This window comes from Nilaparvata lugens, chromosome 1 (assembly GCF_014356525.2).
Source record: "Nilaparvata lugens isolate BPH chromosome 1, ASM1435652v1, whole genome shotgun sequence".
NCBI classification, from domain to species: domain Eukaryota; kingdom Metazoa; phylum Arthropoda; class Insecta; order Hemiptera; family Delphacidae; genus Nilaparvata; species Nilaparvata lugens.
Window position 1 is genome coordinate 37147596 of NC_052504.1, and position 27762 is coordinate 37175357.

General features: G+C 32.6%; 1 protein-coding gene across 1 annotated transcript in view; it reads right to left on the reverse strand.

The window, feature by feature from the left end:
• Nucleotides 1-6493: 6493 nt before the first annotated feature.
• Nucleotides 6494-27762, reverse strand: part of LOC111049295 (prohibitin-2) — a 29355-nt gene continuing 8086 nt past the window's right edge. Inside the window, exons 2-8 of the mRNA XM_039420816.1 lie at nucleotides 24600-24720; nucleotides 22699-22924; nucleotides 21215-21340; nucleotides 19634-19741; nucleotides 18457-18534; nucleotides 10346-10442; nucleotides 6494-6835 (exon numbers count right to left, since the gene is read on the reverse strand). Coding sequence (XP_039276750.1) covers nucleotides 6744-6835; nucleotides 10346-10442; nucleotides 18457-18534; nucleotides 19634-19741; nucleotides 21215-21340; nucleotides 22699-22924; nucleotides 24600-24720 — 848 coding nt within the window. The 3' untranslated portion in view covers nucleotides 6494-6743. The remainder of the gene's footprint in view (nucleotides 6836-10345; nucleotides 10443-18456; nucleotides 18535-19633; nucleotides 19742-21214; nucleotides 21341-22698; nucleotides 22925-24599; nucleotides 24721-27762) is intronic.

The window sequence follows — 27762 nt, forward strand, 5'->3', positions numbered from 1 at the left end:
TTTGAACTAATAATATTACTTTTTTTATTAAATGGATGATAAGAATGATCAAATTATTTTTAATGAATAGTCAAAAAAAAAAACATGTCGAACACGATGGATTAATAATTTTTTCAGTATTAATATTGATATAGTGAAAATGATATAATGTACAGTATATGATACTTTACACTTATTCTTTTAAAAATTATAAAACAGAGGGTGAACTCAATTTCATTGAACCCACATCACTTCTGTTAATAAGCTTATAGAGTAGAAAAAAAATTATTTTGGTAAGTTATAGATTGGAACTCAATTATTTCGGAAGTTGATTGAGTTATTGGTACCATATTTTTCATGAATTTTCCATATATATTATTTATCAAATACTTGAAAGTACAAGAAGAGCTTCTAAAGTGACTACAATTTTATCTTGATTAGCTATTGTTCCAATATTTTAACAGTTACTAACTGGAATTTCAGCAATTTTGGACTTGTGGTACCTATTCAAGTAACAGTCTTTCGAATATTTGAAGTCAGGTTGTGACTAGAAAGGTACATCAACTCTAGTTCACAAGATTTGTCATCTTCATAGTTGTCAGAAACCTTTCGTGATATCCTCGAAGATTCGGTCTTGAAATTAGCTAAGCTAATTTTAGCAATCATTGATACTCATATCGTATTCATTATAATCAATACCTGATAGATTTTTTTAGGAAATGAAAATGGTTTAAGTTTTTTCATATGGATATCTGCACTCCTTACAATACGAGGACCTCTTTTCCAGAGCTAGATTAATTAGTGTTAAACGCATGTTGAGGAAATAATTGTAATAAGAAAAAACTCTTCTATCCTATGAAATGAAGAATTCGACCTCTTATTCAATTCTAAATAAGTACAGTATCTAACCTTGACACGGGCCACAGAAGTAATGTAAATCTTCAAGAGTATCCAACAGTCTCACATAGAAATACAGAGAACCTGATTGAAAAATAAAAATAACAATCGCAGGAAGTCAAAACTTATGCGAGATCTTTCACAAGAGTGATCTATATTCATGAAAAAAATACAGAATACTACACTAAATATGACAAAGATAATGATTATATTCTGTTACTATTGCTTATTGCACTCAATATAATCCTCTTCAAACAGAAAAAAAACTTAAATCAAATTAAAAAATTAGAATTGTTTTTACTTTTTAGTTGGGAAAAACATCGGATGACTGATGTTTAGGTAAAACCATCGATAAGTGAAAAACATCGATGTATCGATACCCATCCCAATTCCTACTGGGCTACATCATTGATAAGATATAGACTACAAAGATAATTTGCCTGAGACAGTAACTGTTAAATCGCATATAGTCCAGTCAACGAATGGTTATAAAGGGGAAAAATTTGGAACACATTTTCAACCCCGCAGTTTTGTTTAGGATAGTAAGGAGGTAATTATATCACCCTTCAAGAGCTGCGTTTACACTGTGTAACTTTGTTATAAAACATTGGTTATATAACAATTTTAACAAAAATGTTATGAATTCATTTAACTTGTTACATGTAACTTCGTGTTTTAAAACATAATTTCGTGTTATATATAACAAGTTCTCCCTTTAGCTACGTTTAAACTGTGTAACTTTATTATAAAACGTTATGATTATATAACAACTTTAACAAAAATTTTATAAATTCATGTAACTTATTACATGTAACTTTGTGTTTTATAACATAATTTCGTGTTTTATAACAAATTTTTCCTTTCCCTCACGACGTCGGTAAAGATCAAAGAAAAAGTATAACTTTTTGTTACATGTGTTATAAGAACGTTTTACTACTTGTTAACATGTTACAAGTTATGGAATGGAGTTGAAATAGGTGGTGGGGGAAGTAGCTGAATCATCAGTTGCTTACAGGCGCGGATCCAGGACCCTGACCTGTGGGAGGGGGTTGTCCAGAGGACCCCCCACCTGAAAATTGTTAAGGTTTTTAATCGAAAACAGCATTTGAAAACTCTATTTGTTAAAATTGATTAGATTTTTGAACTTGTTCATTTAAATGCTAAAGTCATGATACTTATTTCTGCAACTACAGTACTTTAAATATACATTTATTCTTTCATTTTATATTGTAGTTCTGATTTTCAATATATTGTTTGGGTACATAAATTTCCTTGTGCTAGATACAGAGTGGCCCAAAAACCTTGTATTTTTGGTTCATATTCCAGTCTTTTTTATGTTATTTCCGCCAAATCCTGTAATCGATCAGAAAAATTTGCTCCCGCCTTTTATTTAGATTATTGAATTACTAATAAAATGAGATTATTCGGAACTTTCACCCGTTACATGATCTTAATTCAGTGGAGAGGCTCGTATAAGGACACCTCAAGAATCAAAATTTCAAACACTCATAACTTTTGACTTTGACACAATGATCAGATCTCATTGTACCACAGCTCATTCTTCTCAGCATGTCAAGGCGGTTCCAAATCACGCATTATATGTGAAATTCGACCAAAAAATAGAGAAATTCATCCTTGAGTGTACTTTAAACAGTATTTCAATTCACAAAAAATGACTAATTTCATTTAAAGCTGCATATTGTGAAATACTTCGGATAAAATTTCAAAATGTGAAAAAATATTTCCTCTTTCCACTACAATAAAGAATACTCTCGATTCCAGTATTATTAGTCAGTTACAACCGATTTTAAAAAGGGCGATTCCAGTTTTTCATTTTTTGGCTATTTTTCTGTTAATCAAGAGTCTGATACATCATAGAAACTCATGATTGATTCCGCACTGTAGACAATTCATCCTCTACGCGCTCATAATTGCCTAAAATTAATCTTGAATCACTGTTCCCTATCATAGCACTGCCTAGACCGTTAATTTATGAGAAAAGTATCTTCGATTTCTTGATTTTTTACGATCGAATCTTACATTACGATTATATTCTTCCGTGTGCAGCAACTAAAACTGGTAGGAAAAAATTCAATTCTAAAATCCAAGATGAAGTCTTTTTTATAATAATGGGTTACCGACATACATAGCTTTGATTTGTCATTTCTTTGTGTATTGAAGTACTGGTTAATCTACACTCAGGGATGAATTTCATATTTTTCGATCGAATTCGACTCATGAAGCATTTTTTTGAACCGCCTTGACCAGCCGAGAAGAATGAGCTGTGGTACAATGACATCCGATCATTGTGACAAAAGTTATGAGTGTTTGAAATTTTGATCCTTGAGGTGAACCCTACTTATGCGCGCCCGAGGGAAGAAAAATTGATGTTTTAAGCGTTATAATTGTTATTTAAATAAACTTTATTGATCTATATCAAAGTATAATCAGCTTCCCTTCGAAAATTTCATACCAAACTCATCGGAAGTTCAAAATACGTTTCTAATCGGGAAAAGAAGTAATAAGTTTTATAACTTATTTTTCTAACAAAAGTTACATATAACCTGTTACATATAACAAAGTTTTATAACAAAGTTACACAGTGTAAACGCAGCTTAACACAGGGGATAGTGATTACTTAATTTCAATATTATTCTTTCATTCAATAAGCATTCTGAAGGTTAAATTTTTTTTACAAAAGTCTATTAAAGAATTATATAAATATTGAAAATTCATAAACACATAAAATTCATTATTGCATAATCATGCTATATGACGACGTTAAACACAATTATTATAATATATTCCTACACTATTATCAATAATAATATAATTAAAGTGAATACTGTTCTCTTGAAGACAATCTCTAGGACTATATACAGTACCATACTTGTGATGCTGCGAAAGGTTTAATACTGCCATCATATTTACAATAATTCTCTTCATTTGAATGAAAATTGATTGTTCTATGTGAATTTCTATTTACAGATTGTAATTTAATAGAAGCAATCATTTCTAATAATAATTATTAGGCCTATAATAGAAAAAAAAATCAATAATCAGGACTAAACTGTAGGCTAATGATAACAACTGTTATTATTTATGTAATTGTGATAAGGAAAGCAATCAGTAATATAATAAAAAGAATTCTTGACTACCGTAGCAAAGTTTCGATTAATTGTTTATTTACAAGGATAGGCAAAATTATAAAATTATTCTATGGGTCCCTGATTTGGCAAACCTCTCAACAATTTTTTCAGGATCTATAACTATATCCGGGTGAATGTAAAGTAGGGCCAATCCTACTAGACGGTTCTCCGACATTGTACTCCTCAACCAAGTTTTTAAGAGTCGCAGAGTTGAGAAAGATCTTTCTGAGCTTGCGTTACTTACAGGTAAAGTACACAAAACTCTCAATAGAAAATGGATCGTTGGGTAGATGTCTTTTTCGCATTCTCTCAAGACATTCAAAGCGTTTGTTGGTAATGGCAACCCTTCCTTATTATATCTCTGCCATTTGTTTCTCCAATGAGCCATTTCTGCATTAAGCTTCAGGGAAGACAGGTCACGATTATCTTTCATTATTGAACGCTTTGATCTCTATATCCAGTAGAAAGATCCAAAAATGATAAAATTTAAGATATTTGAATTTTTCAAAATTCCATGATCAAAACTCACTGTGCTGAGATTGGATCATCTTGATTTTTTCTTCTATCATCGAATTTGAGCTTTCTATGGATTATTTAGTTTCTAATGTAATAGAGCTTTGTTTTTCTGGTTCTAGTTTCAAAGATGTGTGACGATTTCAATGAGATTCTTACTAACTAAAAAAAAGAGCATCACAAGTGTGTGGACAAGAATTGCTGACCTAGCAGCCTGACGTCAGCCTAGACTATTATCATCTTTGATGAATTGTCTTAAAAAAACTATAGAAACAATACTCATGCACTTCAAACAAGAGTTTATTGATGTATTCATAGTCAGAGAGTATTGAATAGGAATATTTATATTTTATATTGAATATATTCAATTCTCTCTACAGGTTGAATATGAAAGAATATGATTTTTCAGTTTTAGTGTACAGATATTTATATTCACTCAAATGGTTGAAAATCAATTCTATATAGTGCTTAAGCAGAAATTTTGGGGGGGGGGAAATTTCCCCTTTTTCCCCCCCCCCGTGGATCCGCGCCTGAATGGGTTACCGATATACATAGCGTTGATTTGTCATTTCTTTGTGTATTGAAGTGCTGGTTAATCTACACTCAGGGATGAATTTCATATTTTTCGATCGAATTCGACTCATGAAGCATTTTTTTGAACCGCCTTGACCAGCCGAGAAGAATGAGCTGTGGTACAATGACATCCGATCATTGTGACAAAAGTTATGAGTGTTTGAAATTTTGATCCTTGAGGTGAACCCTACTTATGCGCGCCCGAGGGAAGAAAAATTGATGTTTTAAGCGTTATAATTGTTAGTTAAATAAACTTTATTGATCTATATCAAAGTATAATCAGCTTCCCTTCGAAAATTTCATACCAAACTCATCGGAAGTTCAAAATACGTTTCTAATCGGGAAAAGAAGTAATAAGTTTCAAATTTCCAATATATTTCCAAATAATTTTTAATAAATAGGATAGGACTATAAAGTTTGTTTATAATCTTAATGGCGGATTTGTACCACGTGACAGTCAATGGCCATACTTTGAGTAATATAGTTACTGTAGAGACCCACAATCTTGCTTTTGTTTTATAACATGTTACAAATTCCTTTTTGTCAATCAAACTTTTGTTGTATAACTAAAGTTTTATAACTTATTTTTCAAACAAAAGTTACATATAACCTGTTACATATAACAAAGTTTTATAACAAAGTTACACAGTGTAAACGCAGCTTAACACAGGGGATAGGGGTGGGGACTTTTGATATGTTTACCTCCTTTCTATCCTGAACAGAACTGCGGGGTCATAAATTGTCTTTCAAACTTTTCCTTCTATACTCTTTTTAGAGCATTCATTGCCAGGACTAATATTGAATATTTTCCTTTTTTTTTGTCCCAAGAGGTACCGGTACGGCGTATCGGTGCTTACCGTCACAAAAACAGTACTGATTTAAACTATATTTTTTCAAGTCTACTCATAAGTTTTTTTTTTTAATTTTGTTTCGCTGAAATTGAAAAGGGTACAATTCTACTATTCACTTCACATTAACAAGATACCGAAGTCCAAGTGCCATATGTGTATTTTAACTATACTATACATTTGGAAAATCAAGTAGCTACAATATGAATATGGTGAATTTTTTATTGATGAAAACCTCACTTTGTTAGGTTGAAAGTATTGAATAGGTGGTCGGAATAAAATTGCAGTATTTAGTCAGTATTGCAGTATTTTACATAAGATATTGTTTCTCTGAAGCTCCTAATCAAAATGGGTTGTTAATCTTCCATTTACAAAGACTGTACTTATCACATTCTGCAATTTATCAAGATAAAATAATGTTAATGACTAATATTCAAAACGTTGAAAAATTTTATTAAATTACTTGGAGATTGATTAATTTCCATAATTATGGTTTTGGATATGAATTTTAGGGTAGGTAAGTGATGCGATTAGTCACAATAGATAAGTCCATTGCAAGTTTATTAATAATGTACATCTTTATAAGTTACAAAGCTAATGACTGCTATGTCGTGGTGGTCACAAAACGTAATCTAAGCTCACTAGATTAACTTATTATAGTTCGTCACATTCATTAAAGTCGTTTTTAAAACTTTGGGCTATGTTGAGATCCAATCACTCACTCTCACATTCCTAAATGTTTTCTAACCAAGTCTTTGATTCTAGATATTGTAAAGACGTTTTCTCATTTAGCTACAAGCTGGGCGGCTGCGCTATTAGCTAAATTTGCAACGTTACTGGAATCGCTCGACGTCCAGGAGCTATGTACATTGGATTCTGGAAACCAAAATCAAATTCAGTGGCTGGTATTATTGAGAAAATGAGGTGGCCAAATTGAAAAGCATTTCCTTGATGTAAGATACATTAAACATTTTCAGTGTTTAGAAGATTATGAGAAATGATTTCAATGGGGAGAAGATTATCCTCAGGTAATCCAAAAAAGAAAAGAATGACAATGGAAAAATTCATCAGATCGACCACTAGAAAACTATTAATATTTAACATGCGATTTTCCATACCTTATGTTCAAGAGAATTCTATACATCACAACTAATTCGATTTCAAATAAAAAAGATGCAATGCTAGAACAACCTGTAAATAAGCTATGAATGCAAGAAAATTTGAAGTAATTTATGAGCAAGTGGTGCAGTATTAAATTTAAGAAAAAATAGTGGGACCTGTTAGAAATATTATATTAAACTGCCAGTTCACCAGAGCTGGCCATGTTATCTCAGCTAACCAGTTGATTGACAGGTACATTACACAGATACTTGAGACACTTTAATCAAAATGAACAAGTTTTAATGAATTGACTTTTGACTGGAGTTTACAAATAAAATAAATTTGTGCCCTCACGAATCTACATTGAAAATATAAATTAAGAAGTAATTAGAATTCGTCTCAATTATTGTACTGACTGTAGTAGCATCCAACCATTCGTAAATACAGTCAGCATTCTGAAGAAATATTGGAATCTATTTCTCACAATGCAAGTTCTTAATATAAGAAGTGGATTTTATAGCAGTAGCCACTGACTACTATCAATCAAGGTATCTAGAATAGATATATTGATATATCTGTATTCTAGATACCTTGCTATTAATGATTTATTGATAATTTTCAAATGAAAATATATTATTCATTACAGTAATGAAAAAACAACAACTTCATTTGAGAATATATTCTTTTGGAATAAAGTGAAAAATTCGACCAAAGCATTCTACTTCTGCAAAAAATAACAGATTTCAATTTTTCAGATCATTTGGAATGTTTTAAACGGTTTTGAGGAAGAACAAGTTGATAAGTGACAAATGAGAAAAGAGAAAAACACCTTATAGTGGCTTGAAATCTCTCTCAGATATCTTGATCCAACGCAACAAGCTGAAGAGTATAGAATTTTTCTACTCCAAGATGTAATAAGTGTCTTAAAAGAAGATCAATCAGAATTTCAAATATTATGAGAATGAGTGCGCACTTCTTCTGATTCTGAAACAGAGAGTGCTCTACTTAAAACCAGTAATCGGACAAATCCAAGTTATATAAGTTACAAAAAAATATTAATTTTATTTCTACATTTCATAAAGGGAAATAATACAATAGGATTCATCAGAATACAGACTGAAAGTTCTAGAGAATGCAAATTTATCTACTTCATTAATTTAATTATCAATGAGAATAATTTTCGAATTTCTAGATATTAGAATACCAGAGATAAGTTTCAGAAGATATTTTTCCAGAAATAATCGAAAAAAATGTTGGAAATCCAATCTTCATCCTGTTAATTTTTGAATCTTGCAGATGAAGCAAGTTTTTATCTGAATCAATTCTTATAATAATCAGAATAATAATGTTTACTCGTAAAAAAATGAAGTATTCACCTTTAGACTAGTAAAACAATTGGCTTAGTTATTTATATTTTTACTTGATCTGGTGAATGGCTTGTGAGTGAAGAGTACTTCATACTATTTGGATTAGCCAACAATCCATGGTTAGCTTATTAGTACTGTCATAGTCAGACAAATTCAATTTCATATACAAACCCCTAAGCAGGACACAAGATGATCAATCAATGAAGAGCGAAAACTTGATAAATAGTAAAGAATACCAACAAATAATGAACTGATAAATAAGCAACTAAAAATAATGATGTGGTGGTTGTATATTTAGTACTTGAGAATTGAATAATCACTTGAAACGAGAAATGGGGACAAATCAATGTCAAAGCTTCAAAACTGTAGAAGCTGTAGCTTAAACGCAACACAAGGAAATGTTTGAAAACAAAACTCGAAATAAACAATATCAAATACCGCTTTTATTTATTCAACAACTAGAGAAAATGTCTACTTCTACTATAGTGATACAAAAAATATTAATATTATCATCAATTACATATAAACACCTTCGAATGACAACATAAAGTCAAAGAGGAGAGTTCGTCGTATTCAGTATGAGAAGTAATTGTAATTGATCAGTTCTATAATATTATTCAATTATTCATGACATCATCTATTCAGTCACATTTATACTATTACAGAATTTATTTACATGTATGATTTTTGAACAAATGCAATAACCAAGGAATAAATTGAGGAGTTTGATTGGTATTGTGTTCAATGAAAGTACGTTGCAACATCAAATCCAACACAAAATACTAACTGAAAAATGAGTAATTATAGACTACACCATTCTCTCAAATTCATTTTTTCTTACTCATCAATTTTTCACTGAGGTCATCAAAAGATGGATCGCTGATATTGAGCATGAGAGCTGAACCACTCAGGTATACTCTGTTCTGTGAGTTAGCAATCTGCAAACAGAGAAAATAAAAACAAATGACACTATAGACTTACCGAATACTATATAGTATATACTATAGATGCAAGCATAGCAGTTTTAGAAAATGTTACATAGTTTCAAAGGAAACTATACTGATAATTATAACTATAATTCAATTCTTTCATAAAATATGTTTTATTCTAAGTGAAGCATTGGAATAAATTTCAAGATTTTAGCCAGAAGTAAGCATGTCAATAACTACAAGGATTAAATATGATAATTCAGATATTTTTTTTCATTTTTTCCTTTGAATCATTCGCTTCATGACATCGACTAAATTGAATTCAAACCTCTGAATATAGTGATGATTCACATTAGTCAGTGGAAATGATAGGATGATAGAATTGCCAATTTTATGTTACCACTGCGAATCAAGTTATTCCGGTATAGCCCATATAATTATCTAATATTAGTTGTTGATTTTTTAAAATATTGATCAAATCTAATTCAGAACCGTCCGTTTTCCCGTGGTCCACCCTGTATATGCCAATCCCTTCCTTTATAACATTACAGATAGCAAACAGACAATTTGGCAAAAAGAGTGGTGGTCGTAGTCGAGTGGATTAGATGCTGGAATTATGATTCAGAGGCCAGGGCAAGATATTTTTCTCGGGTTACCAACGTGTTTCGGATGGACACGTTAAGTCGTCGATCCCGCTGCCTAGACAGAGTAGTTGGGTCACGTCAGAGGTCCTTAAATTGATCAGGTCTATAATATTATTCAATTATTCATGACATCATCTATTCAGTCACATTTATACTATTACAGAATTTATTTACATGTATGATTTTTGAACAAATGCAATAACCAAGGAATAAATTGAGGAGTTTGATTGGTATTGTGTTCAATGAAAGTAGGCCTACGTTGCAACATCAAATCCAACACAAAATACTAACTGAAAAATGAGTAATTATAGACTACACCATTCTCTCAAATTCATTTTTTCTTACTCATCAATTTTTCACTGAGGTCATCAAAAGATGGATCGCTGATATTGAGCATGAGAGCTGAACCACTCAGGTATACTCTGTTCTGTGAGTTAGCAATCTGCAAACAGAGAAAATAAAAACAAATGACACTATAGACTTACCGAATACTATATAGTATATACTATAGATGCAAGCATAGCAGTTTTAGAAAATGTTACATAGTTTCAAAGGAAACTATACTGATAATTATAACTATAATTCAATTCTTTCATAAAATATGTTTTATTCTATGTGAAGCATTGGAATAAATTTCAAGATTTTAGCCAGAAGTAAGCATGTCAATAACTACAAGGATTAAATATGATAATTCAGATATTTTTTTTTCATTTTTTCCTCTGAATCATTCGCTTCATGACATCGACATTCCAGTTTTCAGCTATTTCTGCCAAATCCAGAAAAATTTGCTCACTCCTTTTTTTAGATTATAAAGTTCAAAATAGAATGAGATCACTTGGAACTCTCTATCTCCAATGAGTGCTGAGTTATGATTTTTCAAAAATGAGTAAAATTTAAAGAAAAAATCAATTCTGATGAATTTTAATTTTTGATCAACAATATCTTCCGATTGTTACCATTCAGATGTATAATTCAAAATCACTCTGAGCGTATTTTTGTGCTCTACAATCTGAGATCAGGTAAAGCGCTCTATCTCATATAGATTTCCAGGTACACCTGACAACAATGCTCCTTGTATTGTGAAAAACACCTAATTTTCAGCTTCAATCATCATCACCAACTAAATTGCCCTCACATTGATATTTCGCACAATCATGAAAGTTATTGACATTATGTTCTGTGAGAATCACCCGTTAGATGTACTTCATTCCAGTAATTCCTTGCGGAGAGGCGCTCATAAGGACACCTAATTTTCAGCTTCAATCATCATCACCAACTAAATTGCCCTCACATTGATATTTCGCACAATTATAAAAGTTAATGACATTATGTTCTGTGAGAATCACCCGTTAGATGTACTTCATTCCAGTAATTCCTTGCGGAGAGGCGCTCATAAGGACATCTCAAGAATCAAAATTTCAAACACCTATAACTTTTGTCACAATGCTCAGATTTCATAGTACCACACTTCATTCTCCTCGGCTCGTCAAGGCGGTCCAAAATCATGTATCATGAGTCAAATTTGGTCGAAAATAGAAAATTTATTGCTGAGTATACTTAAGCTCATATTCCAATACACAAAAAATTACCAATTTCTATATTCAAAGCTATGTATCTCGGTAACCCGTTATTATGAAACGTATTACTCGATTTTTATATGTACAATAGAATCTTCTCTTTCATTTGCTGTTAACGTTTCATGGAAAAATATGTCTGTGAAGTGAGATTCGATTGTTGAAAAAAATCCGGAAATTGTAGATATTTTGCTCATATTAACGGGTTTAGCAGTTCTATGATAGGGAAAAGTGATTCAAGATGGATTTTAGGCAACTGACCTCGTAGAGGATGAATTTATATGCAATTTGGAATCAATCGTGAGTTTCTATATCAGACTCGTTTTAGAAACTCTTGATTACCAGTAGAAACCCGAAAAAAATGTAAAAACTGAAATCGCTATTTTTAAAATATTCTGTAACTTTCTAATGGTATTGGAATCAAACGTATTATTCATTAGAGTGGGAAGAGGGGAAAAAATTTCACATTCTCACTAGATTTAATAATTTTATCACATGTATTTCACAAGATATGCAGCTTTGAATATAGAAATTGGCCATTTTTTGTGTATTGGAATATGAGCTCAAGTACACTCAGCAATCAATTTTCTTTTTTTCGACCAAATTTGACTTATAATGGATCGCCTTGACGAGCCGAGGAGAATGAAGTGTGGCACGATTAAATTTGAGCATTGTGTCAAAAGTTATAGGTGTTTGAAATTGTGATCATTGAGGTGTCCTTAAGAGCGTCTCTCCACTAGAAAATATATTGTGCGAAATATCAATGTGAGGGCAATTTAGTTGATGATGATGATTGAAGCTGAAAATTAGGTGTTATCACAATACAAGGGGCATTGGTGTCAGGTGTAACTGGAAATCAATATGAGATAGAGCGCTCTACCTGATCTCAGATTGTGGAGCATAAAAATACGCTGAGGAATTTTGAATTGTAGGATATTATTCTTTAAATCAATATCCTTTTATAAATCAATTACTTTTATTCATTTTACACATTCACATTTTATATTTTCTCGATCTGTACATTGTAAAGATGTTTTTCATGTAAAAACTAACTTGTTTATTTATTTTATTGACGATGTTGCTTTTTGAATTAATCACATGACTACTTTCATATGATGATAACATCATACGTCAAAATAGAATTACCATCGCTAAAACCTCATATCCTACTGACACTGGGCCATTCCGACAAATTGGCTTGCCCTCAAGCCTTCACTAAATAAAAGAAAAAAAAACATAAATTACACAGAATAAAATAAACACATAGCACAATCCTCCAACATTTCAAATTGTCTCTCAAGTACTGAGGATTATCTCCAACCAAAGCACCTATGTCCTCAGCATATCTGATTTGAATGGTTTTATTTGAGTTTGATTTCTTAATTGGCAGCTCGTTATTCCTGAACCACATATACTTGAGCACACCTCTTGATTGAAAATCCTTTGCACATTTGAATAGTGAATAAAAGTAGGGTGACATCAGTTCATGAACAAAAATTGGTTTATTAGGTTCCATACCCAGCAGCCCAGTCTTCAGAATCTCAGATGACTTCCGCGCCGACGATAGGAATCCTCTCTTGTCCGATTCGTTGTTGAATTTCAATATAATAGGAGAAATAACCTTTGAGTTCCGAGATGGCATTCGGTAGCATCGATTGATTGTGTTTTCATTGAGGGGAAAATCAATAATCTTAGAAATTATTTTAATTATGTTGATTACGCTCTCGCTCTCTACACTAGGAATGTTCATAATTTTTATTCCATTATACTGAAGTACTTGGGTATTGTTGATTGCTTGCATATTTATTTTCAATTTATTTCTTTTGATTGTATTGCTCTCCTTAGTTGTCCTATCTACATTACAAGTGCTAATATTTGATTTCAATTTAGTTTTTGCATTCGTAAGTTCTTTCTTACAAGGCTGTATAGTATTACAAACTGAAAGATCTTCTATATGATTGAGATCAAGATTTCTTTCTTTTTTAACCACATCTATATGATACAGGTAAATCTGTTTTTTTTCTATCAATTCCTGATTCAATTTTTTGAGGCACAGGAAGAGAATCAACTGAATTCGAAATATCACGACTGATGCATTCCCTTCTAAAAGTATGTCTTGTTGCTTCGTAATCATCTAATTTATTCACAAGTTCTTCTGTCTTCACGATTTAAGGTAGATCATCAATCAGATTCTCACGAATTTCGTTTGGTATTCTTCGTCTAATATGATTAACTACAATCAACTCTCTCTGGCTTTCGTAGTCATTCAATTGTCATCCTTCTATCCATTCATTAGAAAAGTTTTTGAGTTCAAAAGCAAAATCTCGCCACGTAGAGGAACTCTTTTCTATGAAAAGCAATTTTTTGTCGGAATTGCTCCGGACTAAGCTTGAATCGTTTGAGCAATGAACTTTTTATATGATCATAGTCGTTTGCAAGTGAATCAGGCTCTCTTGTAATGATATTCACTATTAAATTTCTAGTGTCAAGAGTGCCATTAGATACGTGACCCAGTCCTCTTTGGTTATATTGTGTCTATTAATTTGTCTTTCAAATAAGGTCAAATAGACGCTTTTATCATGTTAAATCGTGTCATAAGTTTCAAAAAATCATTATTTCTACTTACTATTGAAATGTCCGCATTATTCCTTCCTGCTTCCAACTCTAGTTTTTTCAATTCCAATTGCTGCTCAAGTTGTAAAGCAAATATTCTCTCTTCTCGGTCCTTTTCCTCACGTTCTCGTTCTCGTTCCCTTTTCTCACGTTCTCGTCTCGTTCCTTTTCCTCTCGTTCATGTTCCCTTTCCTCATCATTTTCTCTATCTGTCTTTACTCTCTCCAACAGATTCTTGATAAACAGATTCTTCGTTGTAGCCTTCTGATTCAGTAATCAATCTACTTATTTGTACTACTCTCGGATTAGTAGGTAGATCAATATCCAACTCTTCTGCTATTTTCAGCAAGTCACACTTTTTCGATCTTGCTAAATATGAAATTTTTCACACAAACCTTCAGATATCCCGTTCAATTCAATCAAATCGCGGGCGCGCCCCGAAAATGTAGGATATTATTCTTTAAATCAATATCCTTTTATTCATTTACACATTCACATTTTATATTTTATTGATCTGTACATTGAGCTTTTATTGTAAAAACTTACTTGTTTATTTATTTTATTAACGATGTTGCTTTTTGAATGGGGTCGCAAAGAACCGCCTGCCCTTAAAACCACCACACAAAAAAAGGGACAAATTGGGATATTTCGTCAAACTGGGACGACGACAAACTATGTATTTTTTCGATCCAGCTTGTTGCTTCACGCACACGACAAGCTTGGTTTACTCGCGGAAATCCACTACCCACGGCCGTAAAACTTTATTGACCAAACGTAGGTAGCGTTTTCAAACTCGTCGAAAGTGGCATCTTTCTACAGAGCTGTAGATGATTATTTTGTCAATGAGTTCAGATTCATATTATTAAGAATTGTTGAATATTCTGATCACACAAAAATGTAATTTATAAATATTGTTTGTTATTTTCCGAAGACATGACATAATTATTATGTATATAACTTATATTCACTGTACTAGTTGAAATCTATTGTTGGGTTCTATTCATTTATTCAATTTTAGGGTTTTAGTTGAATAGCAATAGCTTTAAAGCCATTAAAGTGTTACAACTGAATGTAAATATTTTTTATTTTTGGTTTCTGATTCAGTACTTCCGCCGGAACAAACTGCTTTCCAGTTTAACCGCCAAGTTCAATTTCACAAAATCAAAATGTAACTTGCAGGGTCCAGCAAACTGCATTAAATCTAAATGCATTAGATTTTCTTGACCTCAAGGATACCTCGAACTTCCAATAAAATTCACAATAAATTGAACAAGAATTTCGTAGTGATAAAATTGTCATTCATTTATTATCACTATTAATTCCTGGAAAAGGTACTAAATACAGCTTCTGCCTATGCTATAGAAGGATGGAAATCACTCGAAAAGTTAAATAATTTAACATGCTACATCATTTTAATCATGCATTCATACATAAGGTGTCCCTATACAGTAGGGTACCTAGTTTCTTATTTATAGCGTACCGGTATGGCAGATACCGGTAATATGACAGATAATATAAATAATAATTTCATTTCAATATAATATTAACGTTTGCATAAGTGATAAATAGTATTCCATTTTATTCATCATATTCAACCATCAATTTCGAGTATCTGGTCAAGTAGTCAACGGTTCGGTCAATAGAATTTTTCTGTTGAGTAGAGCCAGGATGATGATCATAAAAATGATATTAGAATTACTAACCTATAAAATAAATAACGCAAATTGACCACCTTCTCTGATCTGAGCATACTATATCTGAGCCTATAAATATCTTAGTTTTGTTTCCAATACAGTTAGATACTACAAGGAGATTTAAGACAAATTCGGTGTGGCGCACTCACACAACTTTCCTTGCAGTTATGAAAATTGATCACCTGACGCTAGTGTTCCCGCGCATCTCAAGTCTACTATTCAAAGATTTGAGCCAGCTGGTGACAGGGCAATAACGCTGTAGACACACGAGGTCTGCTATCTCTTCATAGTGAATCATTTAATAGAATCAACAGTTGCCAACAGTTTGCAATAATTGGATAATCACATTTTCTCGAATTTCGAGCTTATTTTTAATTTTAGGTGAAAATGTTACTGAACATTAATTGTAGAGATTCTCATTCTCAATCTTTTTCACTCGAAATTGTTAGTTTAAATTGTATCTGAAGCCTGATAATTGAGAATCTAAAATCAAACTTTGCATAGATGGGGCGGAGCTCCTGAAATTTTTACAGATATGGGACTTGTGGTAGTTGATAGAGCTTATCAATGTCTATTCTAGGTATAACTTTAATCAAAATCGTTGGAGCCTTTTTCGAGAAAATCGCGAAAAACCCTGTTTTTGACAACATTTTCGCCATTTTAGCCGCCATCTTGAATCGCATTTGATCGAAATTGTTCGTGTCGGATCCTTATAGTGTAAGGACCTTAAGTTCCAAATTTCAAGTCATTCCATTAATTGGGAGATGAGATATCGTGTACACAGACACACATACACTCAAACACACACACACACACACTTAAAGACCAATACCAAAAAAACACTTTTTTGGACTCAGGGGACTTTGAAACGTATAGAAATTTAGAAATTGGGGTACCTTAATTATTTTCGGAAAGCAATACTTTCCTTACCTAGTACGGAAAGTAAAGTAAAAAATGATATTAAAATTATGTTTTCATAAATTTGATTCCCTGAATATAATGGAATTCCCCAATATAAAAATATTACTAAAACAAGTGATAACTCCTATAATGAACACTTTTAATAGGCCTATTTACTTTTCAGCCTTTTTAAAGTTACTAGGCTACAACTAAGAGGAATACAGGTTCATTGCTGCCAAAAAATGATTGATGTAAAATAGGAATAGACCCAGTTTGTCTTTTACTTTTCCACTTTGGTTGCGTCCGTAAAAACTGACCATTTTTTTGTGAATGGCGGCTTTCAGTGCAGGCGGAACTCCGGCGACCCTTTTGAATTAGTCACATGACTACTTTCATATGATGATAACATCATACGTCAAAATAGAATTACCATCGCTAAAATCTCATATATTGTCCTACAGAATACATCTAAATGTACAATTATACAGAATTATACAATCGGAAGATATTGTTGATCAAAAACTAAAATTCATCAGAATTGATTTTTTTCTTTAAATTTTACTCATTTTTGAAAAATCATAACCCAGCACTCATTGGAGATAGAGAGTTCCGAGTGATCTATTTTATTCAGAATTTTTAATCTAGAAAAAAGGTGAGACAAATTTTTCTGTCCGATTACTGATTTGGCAGAAATAGCTGAAAACTGGAAAATGAACTGAAAATAGGAGGTTTTTAAGCCATTATTATCTAGCATAACGAAATTTTGCATGAAGGAATTGGTTCTGAATTTCTCTCATGTATCCAAATAATATATTAAAAAATCAGAACTAAATTATAAATTGCAAGCTCCAATGTATATAGTGACTGGACTACAGTGACTTGAATAGGTAATGAGAAAATTAAAATTGAAGTCTCATAGAGATTCACAAGTTATTGATACAATAATTATTAACGCATTTATCAAAGAAAGCGTTTCTGTGTTGCGAGGGTAAATCATTGAAAACTAAAACATTTACAATTTTTCTCGGTTTATCAAATGTTGCTTATCTGAAATGATCTTGATCAAAACCGAATAAGCGAGGATATTTACAATCAATCCTAGAGCCTGTTCGATTAAATTATTCAATTTGGCATCAATAATATTTATTACAGATTCACCGATTTAGTACTTATCAAAATGGATGATCAATTGATTCACAAAAAAGTACGATGAAAGAATCCAAATTATTCTAATCTTGTTTTAAAAGATCATTCATTGAAACATAATATGTCTTGAAATGCTGTTTTCAGATATCACTGACACTCACGGAAACTGATGATTTGACAGAACTGATGTTCCATTAATGAAATAGGAAAATATTCACCAGGTCACAGAATACATACTATTATATATGTATACTGTGACCAGGTGACTGAATTTTACTGTTTAAATCCGCTGCGCGGTTCGCTGCCAGACATGTTTGCACGATTTGCTGCGCTGTTCGAGGTTCGGTTCGGCATGTGTGGACATACCTTAATGACACACAATGATAGCAAGCCAATCAGGTGCTGACTTTGAAACGTGAGTCTCACTATAAACAATTTTTTTTGCTGTGTAACAACATTGTCTTAGGCTGGCTGTATTCATACATGGCATTTGGTGAATATTCACAAGATATGAAATAAGTGCACTTACCGTGCGAGCAATGCTTTGAGCAGCCCTCAACTTTCTCAATTTCAGGTAACCAGGGTTGGCTCCAACAGCTTGACCTAAGTAAGTATTATTAAGGAAAATCAATCAAAATTTGCAACTATGTTATAAAATTAAAGTCAAACTATTAACATGTTATTATTATGTTAATCTATTAAAATCAATTAAATTTACCTATGTTACAAGAAGAAGTAAGCACAACTCGATGAATACTACTTGAAGAATTTGTAACAAATTCAATTTTAAATAGGTAACGTGAATTAAAGTATCCATTCAGTAAACATTTAGGGCCGGTTCCCGAGCTCGAGATTTAGCTAAGTTCTAGACTTTAAACAGCTGGGGTAAGAAACTTAGCTTTCCAAAACGGGGCGTAGTCGCAGTTTTTATTTTCTCATTTTTATAATATTGGAAACGTTTTTCCTTGACGAAAATAAACATTCCTAAATAATTCAAAATAGCCGAAACTTGACACTATTTTATCTTTATTTTATTTTGAGTTCAATTTTTTAGTTTTTCGAAATTTGATTCAAACGTGACTATGACAATGACTAAACCCCTTTTCGGAAAGCCAATTTTCTGACTCCAGCTGTTTAAAGTCTAGAACTTAGCCAAATCCTGAGCTCGGAAACCGGCCCTTAGGCATTTAAACTATGAAGGTTCAGTAATTTTGTTTTGCTGAGGATGACGCCAACATAAGCACCAAGGAGATGAGAGGGATTATGATGATGATAGATGAGTCAAACTACGGGTTGCAATCGCAAATAATTTGATTTTGCTCAACCCAAATTGGAAAAAAACATAATTTTTATCGTCGTTCCAAGTATAATTTTTAATAGGTTTTTCAACTGAGACAGTTTTTTTATCGGTTCCAAGTTTGAAAGTTCATTGACCAAAGATATTAAACATTTTAGTTGAAACTTTTTTGGACAATATTGTGAGAGAATCAAGTCATTTAATCTACATAACCTCAAGACTGTTTATTTTAAATTAGAGTTTGTTACAGTTTTGTACTAATGCCTGTTGTTTTTATCCGAATTGTATGTATTGTCTATGAATAAATATTGACCCCAATTAAAAATCGTAGATTAGAGAACATGAAAAAATTGTTTGTGTATTGTGTACAAGCAAACACATTAGATAATTTTGTCAAGTGAAAGGATATCATTTTTGCTGCTTCGGCTTCACCCTCAGCTTGCAGAATTTTCTGTTGCCTTTCCTGTTTGGCACGTTCAACTACGAAGACCGCCCTTTGTGCTTCTTGTTGTGCTACCTGAGAAAAACAAAATAAATGTCTACAAACCTTTCATGGAAAAGTTAGCAAAATACAAAAATTTATAGAGTATTGGTAGTAAACTGACATTGAATAGATGCATTTTCGCTTTGTTGATCTCTATTTTAGAGATTAAACTCAACTGGATATCCCTAATGGAGAGTCAGACTAGAACTCAGAACCCAAAAATTGCTCAAGTAACTGATTGTTTAATTCTATACTATTATGTATCAAATGTGTATATAATAATACTGTAAAATTGAAATATATCAAATAAGAATACTGTACTGTTAGTTTCTATGTATCAAACATCAAATTGATGACAATTTCTTCAAGTACTGATATATTTAGTTCATTGGTTTGAGAATAATATTGGTACGTATATGGAACTCCTTGTGGGATCAATCTTACATTGAGATGACGTGTCATCTTTAAAACATTATATTTTATTATCCATACCATTAACACATCGCAGGTTTTTAAGTTATGTAAAGTGGCAAAAAGTCTAGAAATACTGAGTGCGCATGCGCTAGTTGAGCAACATAGCACGTTTTTTGAAAAATACCTCTGGGCGATGAACGAAAGCACGCCATCTGTGACAAAAAAATACTCAAGATACTCGCACCGCCACGCCACGGCGGTGTGAATTTGATCATTTGATAACATGGATAGCGACTTTTGAAGCATTCTTCCAATTCATGGAAGTATGCCACGGCCAAGTTGCTGTGAAATGACATTGAGTAAGACAGCTGCAAGTAATAACAGCATTTTCAAGACAATTGGTCCTCAATATGGCAACACAGCATTACGCAACTCAAATCAATCAACTCAACACGAAAATAACAAATTAAACTCAACCACAATGACCAAAATCCTCCAAAACTAATATTATCATCTCCCTATCACTAAATACGTGGAACCTTGATGTAGAAGCCTAAAAAAGTTAAAGTAGATTTTTTCTGCAGTCCCTTGAAACTTCCATATAGGTAGATAAATGCTAGAAATACCTCTACATATGTAGTTTAGCATAGAGCCCCTAACTAGTACATTTTGCCGTTTCAGGAAGAAACATGCAGTGTGTAGAACTCCTTCTTAGTACACAAACCCCCCCAATTAGTGCATTTCCATGATTCTAACCCCGACCGTAAACATTTTGGTTCATACTCCTCTAGTTTGGACCCTTATAAAGTACATATTTTCTACATTCAACCTTGATAGTATACCACGATTGACTATATATCTCGTAATAGTACATTTTTTGAGCGGTCCCTTGAGTTGTACTATATCAAGGTTTCACTGTATTACTATCATTCAAAGGAGCCACATAAAAGTATGGTGATATACTACACAAAACATGATACATCTTTCATATCAACCAAGGAATACCATAGACTTTGAGAATATGTACTCATTTTTTCTCCATGTTGATATTGAAGCGATTAAAACATAATAAATATAGTATATAGAGCGCACCTGTTTGGCTTCAACTGCAGCGGTATATTCTTTACCAAAGCTGAGTTCAGTAATGGATACGTCATCGAGGATAATGTTGAAATCACGAGCTCTCTCAATAAGTTCCCTTCGCACCAACAAAGACACCTGCAAAGATCAAATACTACGCTGTACTTCATATAGATTGTATCAAGAATAAGAATAATGAATTACTCACTCTCTAGTTCAATTCGAAGAAATGCGAATAATGTATTGAGTTTTGGTACGATGTGAATGAATGTTTTCAAGACAGATTCCATCCATTGCGATGGAAAACTAAATAGGTTTATATTGTGAATGAAATAACACAATTTATACAATAAACAGCTTGACGGTAAATCACAAGGTTTTCTGAATCAAAACTAGTAAGCTATAACTTATTGCGATTACCACTGAACTATCAAGATTTATTTTTCAGTCGATTTCAAAAATTTAGTAGATAACCACAGAACTATCAAAATGTATTTTTCAGTTAAATATTAGCAGGTAATAGAGATAATCGACTAAATGATGTCCAACATATTGGTTTGTATTTTGTTTTAGCATAGGTAGTTAGGCTATCTTTCGATACTTTTAATTTTATAGGGTTGTATGATTTTTGAAATATAAATTACAAAAGTTGAGAAAGTGGTGGGGTCTGAGGATTCACGCACATGCCTGGAGCTAAAGCTCAAGTGAGTATTACGCTAAAAAAGAAAATTCTAAAGTGTAACGTTTCTATTAATCGGTATATTTCAATTCGCCTTGCAGCGACATAGCTAATTTAATCCACTTATGATTGTTGGGCTCAGTTTTCGAAGTTTGAAACTGGAGTAGTAGAGGGACTTTCAATATTAGCCTAGTATGATTCAAATCAATTAATATATTCTCAGAGCATGATGTCAAGTATTATTATCATTTTTCGTTTTTCAATTTTCCCATTCAATTGTTCTATTTTATCTATTTATAACATATCTTTATTATAACTGTAATGATAATTTACTAAACGTCTTTATTATCTACTCTACCACATAACTATATAGTTAACTATCCTATAATAGTTTTATCTGCAATATTATATTATATGTAATTTACTGAACATATTTCCCACACCCATACTGTGTCTTTGTGGGGAACATTCACTTTAATAGTATTATTTATTCCTACTGATGTCTACTCTTTGTGGATGATTTTTTATTCAATTTGATCTCCAAAATTCGAGAAAAATCTCCAATATATTGCACGTACGGTACAATATGAATTACAAAAGTGACAAGAGATGAAGGCAAATTACACAACTAAGTGTCGCTTGCACAAAAACATTTGAAGCGTGATTGATTTCACAATAGCAAATCTGAGAAGCTTTCTTTTCAAAAAGGCTTCTCTGGTTGGTTCTCGTAAAATAAATCATAATTAAAGTTTGAGCGGCTTTTGTGCAACCGGGTCTAAAAGTCATAATTCACAGTAATTGAACAAACAATACTAGCCTGCTGACGCTGAGTTATCAACTGAGAAGCATTGAATTTGGCAACAACTGATTTCAAAACTTCATTGCAAATGGATGGAAGCACTTTTTCATCATAGTCAACACCCAGCTGTCGGTACATGGTGGGCAGCTGAATCGCATCTGGCCTTGACAACACTCTCAATGAAATATTAACCATTTGCAAGTCTTTTGAACCGGTAGGGGAGGAGATTTTCCTTGGCCTTGATCTGAAATTACAACAAGTCATCTGAATAATTTAGATTATTATTAATAAGTATTTTAGATCTGTCATGAACCAGAAGGTTTGACAAACCCCCAAACATCAGTTTGTTCTTTAAGAAGAGAAATAATTATTTTCAACTTTAAAAACTGAAAGCTGATCAGACAGTTTTGGCTGACAGAGTAAAGACGCTGAGGAGAGGTAGAAGTAGGGCTAGCATTCTAGTCTCCCCTCCAGCCAGCGAGTGAAAAAAGCTTTTCACTTTTCTTCTGAATAATTTCACACACTTTTTCCATCTCCTACCTCCAGAGACAGACCGGTCTCCTACCTCCAGAGACAGACTCGTGGCTGGACATCACCTGGTTTCCCATTCAGACCATGGCAACTTAGGATGGACATCAACTGTATAACGTTATCGTTCCAATTTCAATTTATTTTTCTATATTGTTTTATTTTTTAGAAATTCCAAATTAATTATGCCTTGGATCATGTTTTTTTTGTACTGTCATATAACTTGTTTATATAAAAAACACAATAATAAAATAGTCCAACACAATTCTGATTAGTTTTGTAAAATCATTAGGTAGCCTATAAGTTTATTTTAATTTTTCAAATTCTCAAAAATTCATAACCTTTCTTAATTCATATTAATTCTCACAGAAATTTCTTCATTTGAATAAAATAAATCTGACTCCTAATAAAAATGATTTCCTTTCAAATTACGAAAAAACATTTAGTTGATAATATTTAAAAAAAAACCAACTACTTTTGCTCTACCATCAAATGCAACAAGAATTTTACAGTGTTCCCGTCTGGGAGCTGGTGGATAGCCCCCTTTTTTTTCAAAGGTTTTAATGTGGTAATTGAAATGATTGATTTCACAATGTTTTAACTGATTGCTAGTACACATGAGTCATTACTTGTTTCAATTCCTTCCTTAAAGATTTTGAACATGTTTGATTAATTACAAATTATGAATACCACTGTTCAATCATTTAATGTTACAGATCATTTATTCATATATGGTGTAATATTTGTAATTTGCAAATAAAAAAAATATATAAGTAACTTTCCTCTCAATCCACAACTGTCGATGATGCCATGACGTCATGACCATTGAAACTGAATTTTTGTATGACTTAGAACCAGGCTATCCAGTTAGAAGATATATAACAAATATTGTGGTTTCATTACATTATAAAACAATAATTCTATTTGCATTTCTGTAAGCAATATTATAATAACCTATTTTTACTAGGCTCATAATACGTTGGACACCAGGTTCGGACACGGAGATTCTGAGCGAGGATCAGTTCACAGTAGGTTTGAAGTAGGTTAGTAGTGGCATAGGTAAAGGATAGATAAGCATAAGATATATTTCTTGTAAGAAGAGATAAGCATAAGATAAATTTCTTACATAGATATATTTCTTGTCTCTGGTAGTGGTGACACTGGACACCACTCAAGACAACAGGTTAGGTGTGTCCCACTCGGGACACAACCCCGGACACCTCTGGGAAACCACAGGTGTCCTAGCTAGCTTCAAATGAGGATAACACTAATGTCCTAATGTAATATGAACAATGCCAGACAGGAATAACCATTTTAAATTTAATGTTAATAAAATGCGTATACTTGAGAAAGGTGTAGGCCTATATTGTTATTTGTTGGTCTAAATTTACCTGATATCAAAGATAATTGGGTACTGAAACCAAGGTATCCTAAAATGAAGTCCTTCGGCGAATACCTCAGACTGAATTCCGCCGATTCTGCTGAATATAATAGCTCGATGACCACCATCAACTGTAATCAGAAATATCTATTCACGCAAGACCAAAACTAAAAATGTATAATATATAGGTAAATTATTATTATCTTTATCATAGATTGATTGACAAAATCATGATTAACACAACCAATTAAAACTGAGGTCTCAATTATAAGAGCAAAATGAATTATTTCCTCTTCAAAATAATTATTTTATACGGGGTTAAAACGATCAGCTGACATTTCTCCGTCTAAACCGAGTATTTGCATACGGGCCAAAGTGGAAATTGCACAGAATGGTTGCGTTCATAGCCACTGATCAATTCCATCGTGTTTTTTTTACGTTCAGTAAAAAACCTAATCACAAAATAGTGATCACAGATGAACCACAGAATGGAAAGTCGGCTAGTGTCCTGACGCCAAAATCAAATCCGCCATCTTGAAAAAAGTGTAGGATTGTAATAATATAGCGGTAGTTTGTACATTACAACTGATTACAGATTGGTGATCAAAGAATGGAAACTCGGTTACTATCCTGACGCTAAAATCCGACATCTTGAAAGAAAATTTAGCATTGTAATATAGCAGTAATTTTAATTTCTAACAAGATGGTACTTTAAACGATTACGATAGTATCAACACTGTGATAGCCTGTGACGTAGTTCATTGGTGCAGGATAAATCGATGGTGAATAGAATTATCAGTTTATTGATATCGATAATTTCCTCTACGAAGCTCCTGCATCGATTTCAAGTATCGATTTCAGATTTTGATTTTAGTTTCCTATTGCTTTACAATAATTTTATATAAAAAATATAGAAAATTCTCAAACTTTATTCGTAATTTTTATCTTTATTTATTATATTCTATAAGAATAATAAATCAATAATATATATTTTTTAATTGTTGAACATGATTATTTTCAACTTATTTCAACATGGTATAACTGCATCAGCTTTCAGAGGATAAATTCAATTTCTCGTGTGTGGATTGTAGAATGAAAGTTTGATATGTTGAAGTTATAATTTTTATAGATAAAAATGGCTGGTGAAAAAGTGAATCTGGTGAATATAAAAAAGTGGAGTGATGAGGGGAAATTGTTGATTGATAAGTGTATGGAATGGGGGATTTTGAAGCGTGTTATAGTTTGTTCAGCTTGTGGTCGGGATGAATGTAAAATGACATTACGGAAGTGTAATTCTGAAACAGACGGCTATAAATGGTATTGCAATAATTACAGATCTGAGAACAAGAAGAAAAGGAAAAGATGTGGTTATTCTGTGAATCTTAGACGAGGAACTTTTCTTGAAAAGTCAAAACTTCCGTTGTGGAAAATTATAGGTTTCATATATTTGTGGACAAAAAATGTAGCCGCAAAAGTGATCATTGATGAGTTGGGCATTTCAAATCGGACAGTTGTTGACTGGAGTTCATTCTGTCGGGAAGTGACTTTTGATTTTGCAGTATTGAGAAAGAAAAAAATTGGAGGACCTGGAAGAAAAGTTCAAATTGATGAGAGTAAATTTGGAAAGAGAAAATATAATCGGGGGCGGGCTGTCGAGGGTCAGTGGGTGTTTGGAGGCATCGATGAGCTTTCTGGAGAGGTTTTCATGGTGGCTGTTGAGAACCGGTCATCAGATACCCTGATACCTATTATCAAAGAGTACATCAAACCGGGCTCAACAATCGTGTCGGACTATTGGAAAGCTTATGATTGTTTGAAAGAAGAAGGCTTTGAGCACTTGAAAGTGAATCACAAAATGAATTTTGTTGACCCACTTTCAGGTGCTCACACAAACAAGATCGAAGCTTCTTGGGGCGCGGCAAAGGCAACTTTGCCACGCTTCCACAGGAAGAAAGCTTTCTTTCCTGGCTATTTATCAAAGTATGTATTTATGAAATCATGCAAATTGAGGAAAGTTGACTGCTTTACTGAGTTCTGTAAGGAAGCAGGAAATTTATATGACCCTGCAAAGCCAAAAGATGGGGAAACCGATGATACTGATGAAACTGACGATTTGGATTTGGATGATATGAACTGATTAGTATAAGGTGAGCACTATTATATTACATTTATATATATATATATATATATATATATATATATATATATATATATATATATATATATTGATATATTATTATATGAATATATAATATTAATACACTTTTTATAATATTGAATGCAGGAATTATTTTGAATTAGCCTATATTTTTTCATTTTATTAGGCTAGGATTGGTTGGATTGGATAAAAAATAGCTTAGGTTGGATTGAATTAGGTTTGGCTTTGCTTTTCTTGTTTGTTAGGTTAGGGTTTGATGAATTGAGTAAGAGTATTTTAAGTTACAAGGACGGGAAGGGGCCTTTTGCAGGCGAGGATGATGTTTCTAGTCAAGGCATTAGTCGATTACACTAAGGTTAGGGGATGCTTGAGTTAGAGAAAGCTTTGGTTAGAAAAAGCTTTGATAAGGGAAAAACCTAAGGTTAGGAGAAGCTTAGGTTGGAGTAGCTAAAGTTAGGGAAAGCTCAGGTTAGGTGAAGATTAGATTGGGAAAAAAACTTAGATTAAAAGAAGCTAAGGTTAGGAAAAGCTTAGATTAGGAAATGCTAAGGTTAGGAAGCGCTTAGATTGGGGAAAGATTGGTTTAGAAGAAACCAAGGTTGGGAAAAACTTAGGTTAGGAATAGCTTATGTTAGGAGAAGCTTGGATTAGGAAAAACGTAGTTTGGGAGAAACCAAGGTTGGGAAAACTTAGGTTAGGAAAGCTTAGGTTAGGAGTAGCTAAGGTTAGGAAAAGCTCAGGTTAGGTAAAGCTCAGATTAGGAAAAACTTAGGTTGGGAGAAGCTTAGGTTAGGAGAAGCTAAGGTTAAGAGAAGCTTAGATTAGGAGAAGTTAAGGTGAGAAAAAGCTTAGGTAGGGATTAGTAAGGTTGTGAGAAGCTAAGGTTAGGTTAAGTTAGATTAGGTTAGGTTAGATTAGGTTAGGTTGGGTTAGGTTAGGGTAGATTAGGTTAGGTTAGGTTGGGTTAGGTTGGATTAGGTTAGGTTGGTTTAGGTTAGGTTAGGGTTAGGTTAGG